Source organism: Oryzias latipes, chromosome 7, assembly GCF_002234675.1.
Source record: "Oryzias latipes chromosome 7, ASM223467v1".
Classification (NCBI taxonomy): domain Eukaryota; kingdom Metazoa; phylum Chordata; class Actinopteri; order Beloniformes; family Adrianichthyidae; genus Oryzias; species Oryzias latipes.
Window position 1 is genome coordinate 12,112,181 of NC_019865.2, and position 9,466 is coordinate 12,121,646.

Genomic DNA, 9,466 nt, shown 5'->3' on the forward strand with positions numbered 1-9,466 from the left:
AGAGAGGAAGTCGTTGCTGCCAACAAGTTGTGAAATGCGCAATTTGAATTCCAGTCTTTTGCTTTGTTGTTGCTGTGTGGCCCCATCCTCTGTGTGGCCTGGATCTGCAGAGGCCACAGCGAGAGTTATCTGCTGTTCACTTCCACCTGCCAGTCACACAGTCATGATGCCAAACGTTCCTCAAATATTCATGCCTTTTTGCATTTTAAATGTGCGCACAAACACTGACATAAGTGTAATTGCTTGTGTACTTGCAAGAAAAGGTGAAAAAAGGTTTAATACAAACGTTTTTGTGTTGTTGGAAGCTGCTGATAAATTTGATGAAAATCTTATTTTTTTATGATAAACAAATATTACAATTAAAATAAAATTTGACCAAATTCAGTTTTACAGGTTTATTAACACATACATGTGCATCTGCAGAATTATATTACAATGTGCACCTGATCTGTGGCTGCCGTAAACATAATTTAAGTTGAGAAAACTTTTTATTATTAGATGTGGTAAAAGATGCTTGTGAAAATTAAATTTCAGCACTGGCTCTGTTATAACAGTGACTTGAATTGTACTTTGGTGAAACAGACAAGTGAAGAGTAAACCCCTTCAGAAAACTTGTTTCTACCTGCTGTTAAAAAAGTAAAAAGTTATATAAAAAACCAAATCTTTGTTAGCTGATAAGGGTTTTTGTTGTTTAAGCTGCAATGACATGCATGACAATGCAAATTTGAGATACATTGTATTTTGTGAACACTTTATTTGAAGATGGTGGGCTTTAAGGCAATCCAAGAACTGCTGATGATCACAAAAAGTAAAAGAGTTATAAACAAACAACAAAGCATTTTTTAAAAAGCTGCTTCATCACTTTGTGAAGTGAAAAAATACGGAAAATAAAAATAACCTGAAAGCAAGAGTTTGAACAATAAGATTAAAAAGTCTTAAACCACTTTTGCACAAATGTGTTCTTTTGTTGTTCAGAATACTGTAAAAGCAAAAGCTCCTTTCTTACTTGGATGGGATTCAGAACGTTCAAAAAATGATTTATAGATAAATAGTGTGTATGTGGAGTAGGTGGGTTTGTTTTATTCTCATTGCTCATTTGCATTTTCTGGCTATTATCATTCCTTGTATAACTTGACCTTTATTTTTAGGAATAAAATTAAGGAATCAAATCGATTGTAAAATATCTCCACCAAGAAAAAAAAAGTTTTGTTATTTTATTTTTGCCTTGGGAAAATAATATACCAAAGAAATGCACATAAGAAATTTGTTTTCAAAATGTGCTCTGCTATTTGATTTGCAAGCAGTTGAAGGATAAACACAATAACCCACATTTAGTTTTACTGCAATTTAGACAAATAAAAGAACAATCAGGCTAAAAAGAAGCACAGTTTGGGGCATATATTGCCTACTTTCAGCCAACAGTAGCTTACAGCTGATGCCAGGTTTTAATAAAATATGATAGTGAGAGAGTAATGGCAAACTCTTTCCTTTTTGTGTCCTTTTAGGGCTCCAGCAATATACATGTGTGTGTTCTTTTCCAGGTGTTACCTTCTTAGCTTGTTTTGTGCATTCATGAAAAACCTTTTCTGCCACCTGCTGATGACACAACGCAGCCAAGTTGAGAACTTCCAAGATTTTATTTGGAAAAAAAGCCTGGTCTTAGGGTTGATTCCAGTTTTTGGGTGGAAATACAGCTACAACCATTTTTGAACTTCAATATTATGAAGTCAATGATTACTTAAAAAGAAGTCCATAAGAAAATAGGGATCTTTCAACTAAAGAATAGCTAAAAGTCTCAAAAGACATACAAGAAGGAGCATCATTTTATGCATTAGAATTTCAAAAATGATGGAGCCATTCAACTAGTAATAAGAAAACACAAATAAATCCAGAAACATACATTATTTAATTAAAGCGAACCATTTGAGGAGGGGAATACATATTTGCAACATCTAAGGATCAAAAACCTGCTGGAAACCGAAACCTCGAGTTCCGTTCTCTTCACGGAGACTTTTGAAATTGCCTGCGTGTTATTAGATGTGGGAGAGAGGCGGAATCTCCCAGGAACACTGTAACCATTATCGCAGTCTCGGAGACAGTTACGCAGGCAGGCAGCCCCTTAGAAAGAAAGAAAACTGAAAAAAGAGGGAGAGAAAAAAACTGGACCTGTTGCTCCACCTCCGCTCCAGCTGCTGATTGGCGCTACGCAGGTATCTGTTCGTTATTTAACGCCGCAGAACGAAGCGTCCAGTTTAATGTAGGGAGGATTTGGACGCATCTGAAGTAGTATCTCCTCTGCGCCAGGACGCACGCAGCTGACTCTTCCTCTACATTAGAAAACAGGTAATAATAGACTTTTTCGTTCGTTTGAATGTTTAGTTCTGTTTCATTCACTCTCTAGCTGCTGGTTTTTATTTTTATAGATGATATTTTAAATTATTTTCGTTTTTTGTCCCTTTTTTCGGTGCCATAATTGTACATGTAACGATTTTTATTTATTAACATTTGTTTTTAGTACATTTATTGACTTTTCTGAAGCCAGGGAAATGTTTGTTTAGATAAAAAAGGAAAGACAAAATGCGTATTGTTCGCCGAGCAATAAACTAAACACCTAAAAAAAGGTTGTGTTTTTTATGCAGGAAAAATGCGATCAGGTTTGCTCCTGGTGACTTTGTTCATCTTTGTGAAACTTCGCTACAGCCAGTCGAGGTGCGAGGAAACCGCCTCGCGCAGGTCAACACTGGGGGTAAATGGAATGTTCCTTTCTGTTTGTGGGGTGTTTTGTGTGTGTGTGTGTGTGTGTGTGTGTGTGTGTGTGTGTGTGTGTGTGAAGATGGTGCTATTCTTGTTTTTTTTTTCTTTCTTTAGCAGCCTATAAGTTTGGAAGAATTCAAGCGGAACCTTCTCAGGAGGTACACTGACCTGGACTATGACAGCTTTGTAGGACTGATGGGCAAAAGAAACGCAGGTAAGTCTTCTCCACCAGCGTCTAAATCCTTCTTTGTTCCATCATTGTCACTTTTTGCCAACAACAACCAACATTTTCCCCTTATTTTTGTTTTCTAGAAGAAGAGGCTGTGCAGTCACAACCAAAAAGTAAGACTTTATTATTTAATTCCCATTTTCTAATGTTGCATCAAATGTAAATCTGTAATTATTATTTAGGAGACATGGATGATATATTTGTGGGTCTTATGGGAAGAAGAAGTTCAGAGCCTGGTGAGTATAGACGTTTAGGAAGGAAAACCGGAGTTCAGTCTGCTTTAACCTTGTAATGTCGGATTTTTCAGAGAATGGCCCCTGGAGGAGAGACTATCCAGACAGGAGAGGCGTCTTATTCAACAAGTCCAGGCTGAGGTGAGCATATCCCTCTGACTGCCTCCCTGCTTTAAACAAGGACATTTAAATTAAAAAAAAAAAAAAGTTCTCAATTACTTCCTTTTTTTCGCAGGTTCCTTCAAGGACTGTAGACTTTCTCACAGAATCCACGTATTATTTGCTGACGTTGACAGAAGATGCACCAGAGGAACATAAATAACCGTCTGATGGAAACACCGCTGTTCACGTACCAGCTGGCTGACGAAAGTAACCATAAATAAAGCAGATTGTACTGTAATGAGTTTATCAAAAATGAATAATCACAATTGATCATCTTAATTTCTTTATTATGCATCTTTTTTTGTTGAAAGTTCAAAATAAATGTAATTTTTTTATACTTATTCTATCGATTTAAATATTGCATTTTCCTGTCGCTGTCTGAGTGATTCTTCCCTGCTGGACATGCAGCCTTACGAGCTTTGCCAAAACAAAGGGGGTAACATTACAGATGCGTTTGGTTTTAGCGTCAAATGATGACCACGACCACCATAAGAGCTTTTCTCTTTTTAAGGTCACAAAAAATATTTTCTAAGGCAGACTTGTTATGTAATAAAGAACACATTACTTTGGTGTGTTGGGTTTGAATATTCCATTAATTCTTGACCAGTAAAACTGAAAAAAAAATCCAACTCAAACATAAAAAAATCCCAGTGACCTTAAAGGTACTTGTATCATCCTGTTTAAACTGAAAAAAAGATGTGTACAGCAACAAGACCAACATCATAAAAGTGGCTATTAAAAGGACAAACAGTTCACGGCTGTGACAGGAGCTGCTGCCCTACAGACAGAGGAAAAACATTCAATCATTTGTGGTGTGAAGTATCTTCATGGACCTTTCCAATTCCCTAAATTTAGCCACCTAACCACATCCAAAGTGTCTCCACCTTTACTGCAAGTTCTTATTCTGTGATCACATTCAGAAAGTTTTATCATCAGGAAGAGCGACCAATTAGCAAATAAACCGCACCGGGTAGAGGACTTCACCACAGACGGCGCGTTCCACCACTGCTATCACCTTGTCATGGGGTGAGAGAAGCCACAGGGGCCTCTACTGTCAATTCTAATGTAGATCAGATAATTGTAGTTATAATGGCACATTCAGCCCCAGCTGAAAAACAGCAGTGATTCAGCCGTGAGTGTTTTGCGTCACTGCATTTGTGCTCCTAACAAGGTTCAAATTGTCTTTTTTCTTCTTTTCCACTTTGGTTTGGTTGCTGGAAGCAGAATCTGCCGGGCTTGTGTGCTTCTTTCTGTCCGTCAGCTCCTGAACGAGTCCTGTCGTCACGGCTGCCTGGGGAGACGCCACGCTGTGGTTCACAGAGGGCCGATAGCGCGGCACATAGCCATAAGCTCTCAGGTAGTAGGTGTAGTACTCCAGCGTGTGCATCAGCGTTGCGTCCACATAGTGGAAGGATACAGCCAGGTCTGAGCAGCACTGTGGACCCTGAAGAGAAAAATGTCACAAGAAAGCTCCAATAAATACTTCAACTTCAATAAATCTAAAATTAATTATTCATTTCGATTTAAAACCATTAGCTTTGACTTAGAATCATTCCACTAACAGGTAAATAAACAAAAATTGACCAGTTATCATTCGTAAAACTTAAGATTTGTAACATTTGCAATTTGAAAGAAAAATGGATCCCTGGATTAACATAATTTGTTCATTTAGGACATGATGTGCTACGTTTTGGACCTTCATTTTATTTTTATCGAGAAGGTTGCTTTTAGGTACAAATTCAGATTAATGACATATTCTCTTTGGATGAAGTTAGTTTGACCAAAGATGGGATAAAAGCTCAGTGAGTTTACAAATGCTTAATCAAGCATCAAGTCTTCATGTGAAAAGTGTCGATGGAATTTGTCAAACACCTGCAGTGTTAATACTATGAGAAACTTGACACCTATCCTCTATCTTTGCTTCTATATGGCCTTCTCTGAATAGGATTTATGCTGTTTAATTAATCAGAAAAGCATATTCCCACGACAGTTTCTTCTTTAGGGTAGGACTGGCATACTGCAGTGGATAGAAACATAAACCTACACAGCTCCTTAAATTCTACTGCTCCCCATTCATGACCTAACAACTAAATTATAAAGACAGTAATGAATGAGTGCAGATTGTTCCCAGTTTTCTCAATCATTGCATACCAATTTATACAGTTGACATTCCTATAACAAAACTCGAGTATCTCAATACTAAAGGCACGTTTCTGCTTTTGTGGCCTCAAAAATCTCTTTACAGACTGACAGAATCTGTATTGAGTCTGTCTCATTTGAATTATTGGATGCATTCTCTCACATAAGTGGAGCAGTCTTCCTTTGTTGACAGGTCAGTGCTGCCGCCAAACACAGTACATGTGCCTTTGACTCACATCATGTTCTCTAGTAAGTATTCCAAATTTAAAGATAAAACTCTTTTATGCGTTTTTACAATAAAAAAAGAACACTTTTGAGTGAGAATGGGGGTTTTACTCTGATAACATAATGTGATTTTTAACTTAAGACTCAGTTAGCCAATCAGTGAGCTTTCCTTACCTGACCTGGACTTTGCTAATAAGGGTAATCCACTCATAGGATGTCTGCCTAATGGGGACTATCTTTACTCAGGTTTCATGCTGATTTGTTTGACTTCTACCAAGACAAACAATTCAGCTTTACAGAGAGTAAATAGAAAATTGTGAAGGGACTTGCCTCAACAATTGGATAATAGCAGTAGCTCCAGTACCAAAAGGTCTTGGAGAACTTGGTCGTAAGATGGTGCTCTGGCACAAACGGATGAAAAGTCTCTCGATGTAAAGTGTCTCTGGAGTCGCCTGCAATCACACCCATCTTTTCCAAACACTGACCCAATGCCAAGTCTTCCACAGGAGTGGTGTGAGTACATGTACCAGTCCGAAAGCCTTCTACAAACCTCTTAAGGGCCTCCTTACTGAGCACATAGCCCGCTCCACCACTCATGTACCCTTGTTTAGTGTAAGGCTTAAAGCGTTTCCCAAAATAAACTGGCTCGTCTGGGGTGTGGTTGGACAAAATCCAGCGCAGGTTGTCCACCACCACATATGTGTCATCATCTGCCTTTAAAAACCAGTCTGCGTCGCTTCCGTGGTGTTCATAGACGTAGTGAAAGGCTCGGATGGTCTTCCAGTACAGCTGGTCACGGCCCTCTTTGGTGTCCAGACCCACCGTGGGAAAGTCAGGATCCCCCACAGAGCTCATGAACACCACAATGTTGCAATGCCGACTCCAAGTGGCTCTGACGTGGCGGGCTCTGCTCTCCAGGTTCTCCGGCCCTGTCATCACCCAACAGAGAACACGCACCTTCTGGAACAGCATGTCTGCTACCCGGCTGTTCTCACCTACAGAAAAGAAAGGAAAATGAAGAACAATGTACAATAAAATGCAAATGTGGTTCCTCATGTAAAATGAAATGAAATGAAATTCAAACACAAGGTTTTCCTGCATTTTTCCCACATTTTCATGGCTCTTGCAGCCATGAAAATGGAACGTACCATTGTTGTGAATCTGGTAAGAGTATTGTGAAGGATTTGGAAGGCTAATGTAAGTTACGCGCACTTTTGATGTACGGGTGATGCTGTCGTATGGCATCTATACGCCACACTAGTCGTTAGTAAGGTGTGCGCACAGGTTGTGTAGGTGATACATTAGGGCCCATAGGATGCCTGTAGGATGCACACACAAACTACACAGTCTTCCTTTCTAAATTCTACTACTTCATCCTTACTTTCCTTAACAAGTAATTGCTAAAATCTGCCACTCGCTGCATGCCTGTAGATAATTTGCATGAACATTTTCACTCTACGGGTTCACCAAGCGATCTACCACGTTGATATTTCTTTTGGGCCACCTGCACAGGTACAGGTATCCACCCATAACGGCAGTTGTGTGACTAAAGCATAAGCAGGAGAACTTTGATCTGATCATTTCTTCTGTGCTGCAACATTTGAGGAAATCCATTTGATCAAAAAAAAAACAAGTTGCCACATTTTATATTTTAATTTTTATCTTCAACTTGATCATATTCTTTGTATTAACGTGTACATAACTAGGTCAAAATTAGAAATATAAATGACTAAGCTTTCATTGATAAATTCAGTGCGTCTTATATTTTATTTAGATCGTAATGACGATAGATCTTTTGCTTATGTACCTCATTAGCATAAAAGTGTCTGCTAAACAATGAACTGCATTATACAGTTGCTGCATACTGATATACAGGTCCTACGAATTTGAATTTTCACAAAAGTTTAATAAGAAAGTGATTTGTTCTACCTGATTAGACATTTAAAATTAATGTACATTATAGTAAATCATTTAGAGTAACTCCAAAAGGGTAAAATAGGTGTTTGCATTTAAAAAAAGATAATCAAAGTGATGTAGTTACTCATATTTCTCATGATTTGTTAGAGTTTACCTGCATGGTGTGGGTGGAGCAGGTTGATCAGCGAAGCTCCCTCTTTCTTCCAGCTGGTTGGTGGTTCTCCGACAGTCGGGGCTCTTTCTTGAGCTTCTGATAGCACTGGGTAACTTCGCTCAAACCACACCTGGCGCAGGAAGAAGAACATGCAGCAGGCGCCCACCAGGAACCCTAGAAGAAACGTCCACCTGGAGACGGTTCCCATGATCATCCTGACAATCTCTGCAGATCTGCGAGGACTGTCTGCAAGAAGCCACAAAACACTGCAGTGAGTTTGACGTGTTAAAAAAAATCCTTCAAAAGCTTCACCTTTACAAAAACAAGAATTACCCTTAACAAGTCCCAATTCAATTTAATAGCACATGATCTCGGCATAAACCCGTCAGATTAGTCTTTAATCGAGTAAATCACAGGGCAGATTAAACCGTGGTTACATCTTGTTTTGGATGATAATAAAACTATCTTTAAAAACAGCCAATTGTATTACTTTTGTGGTAAATGTAAGGCTCCGTCTATCATAAAGAATGGCTTTATCGACTTTTAGCTGCATAAAAAACATGCTGGAGGCTGCAGGGGCAGCGATACTTGGGAGAAAAGAAAACAAAAATTCCATTGTTCTGGAGCTAAAGCTAAAAAGAAAAGGCAAATATGTGCAGTTTGTAACTACAGAATATAAAAGCGCATATTTTACCGTCGTAGGGGGACCAATCATTGGTAAACTAGCGGTTATTTCCAGCCACATGCTCCTCCAAATCCGAGAAACCACACGAAAGCCTCCACCTGTCGGACAGCTTGCTCTCATCTATCCGGTTTTTTTTAATCTAACTTTATTAACAACACTGTTCGTTAACACGGAACAAAATGTCTGGAAAAACACAATTTTATAGATAATTTCTGAAATAAATTATATTAACTTAGATTAAATTAGAGAAGTTTTTGATTTGAATTTTTTACAGGAAAAATACATTTTAAAATGTTTTGTTTAACTACTTCTAAGCGTGTCTTTTGTGCATGCCAGCCTACCAAATGGGATGTTTTTATGCAAAAATTGGATGGTGAATAATATCTTACTTTCTAAAATTGATTTCAGAAGTTAACAAATGTATTATCATTACTATTACTATTATTATTTTTTAACAATTTCCTTTAACAAATAGACATAAATATCCTGTGATGGGCTATGCTGAAAAATGGAACAAGAACCAGCTTTATTTTATGTTATAATTTTAGAAGCATATCTGGTGGTTTTAAATGAGGTTTAAATAAAATAAAAAAATTTAGATTTTTTTTTTTTTTTCGAAACACAGGCTATATTTTTCTGCCATGCCACTGGGTGGCAGACTAACGCCTCAAACTCATGGAGTTAAAAAAATGCAGCTAGACTTTTTTATTCAATTACATTTAGTTTATTAACTGTTCTCTAATATTATTTTGACTTGTATTTTTATATTTTTGTTTAGTTATCATAACTAAATCTAGATTTTTTTCTAAATGTGCTATTGTGTGTTTATGTATTCATTTAGGCCGTATTGTAGAACAGTATGCATGAAGCCTTGAAATAATAGGCTTGATGTTGGCTTTTCATAATAAACATCATGAATGTTGGGTGCATGTTTTGTTGGGACCATCCATCCAATCATCCAAACACAT

General features: G+C 37.8%; 2 protein-coding genes across 2 annotated transcripts; one reads left to right on the forward strand and one right to left on the reverse strand.

Moving 5' to 3' along the window:
• Nucleotides 1-2,254: 2,254 nt before the first annotated feature.
• tac3 (tachykinin 3) lies at nt 2,255-3,542 on the forward strand (the record flags this gene model as incomplete). Its single annotated transcript, NM_001278903.1, is given in 7 exon segments — nt 2,255-2,343; nt 2,640-2,746; nt 2,869-2,968; nt 3,067-3,096; nt 3,166-3,219; nt 3,291-3,357; nt 3,452-3,542. Coding segments are annotated over 6 exon segments (372 nt in total). The 3' UTR covers nt 3,471-3,542.
• Nucleotides 3,543-3,648: 106 nt separating this feature from the next.
• On the reverse strand, nt 3,649-8,640 carry LOC101170759 (glycoprotein-N-acetylgalactosamine 3-beta-galactosyltransferase 1-B-like). The gene is made up of 4 exons (XM_004070699.3): nt 8,508-8,640; nt 7,814-8,059; nt 6,073-6,737; nt 3,649-4,822 (listed from the first exon to the last, which is right to left on the reverse strand). Exons 2-4 carry the CDS (start codon nt 8,025-8,027, stop codon nt 4,505-4,507), a joined length of 1,197 nt encoding a protein of 398 aa, XP_004070747.1. The 5' UTR covers nt 8,028-8,059; nt 8,508-8,640; the 3' UTR covers nt 3,649-4,504.
• Between the last annotated feature and the right edge of the window lie 826 nt (nt 8,641-9,466).

What these genes read in the sequence shown, in the direction of transcription:
- LOC101170759 (XM_004070699.3), bottom strand. Translation starts at nt 8,027, where the DNA reads ATGATCATGGGAACCGTCTCCAGGTGGACGTTTCTTCTAGGGTTCCTG. An exon ending in GCTCCACCCACACCATGCAG is followed by an intron (nt 6,738 to 7,813) that starts GTAAACTCTAAC and finishes TCTTTTCTGTAG; the next exon opens with GTGAGAACAGCCGGGTAGCA. An exon ending in GCTATTATCCAATTGTTGAG is followed by an intron (nt 4,823 to 6,072) that starts GCAAGTCCCTTC and finishes TTTTCTCTTCAG; the next exon opens with GGTCCACAGTGCTGCTCAGA.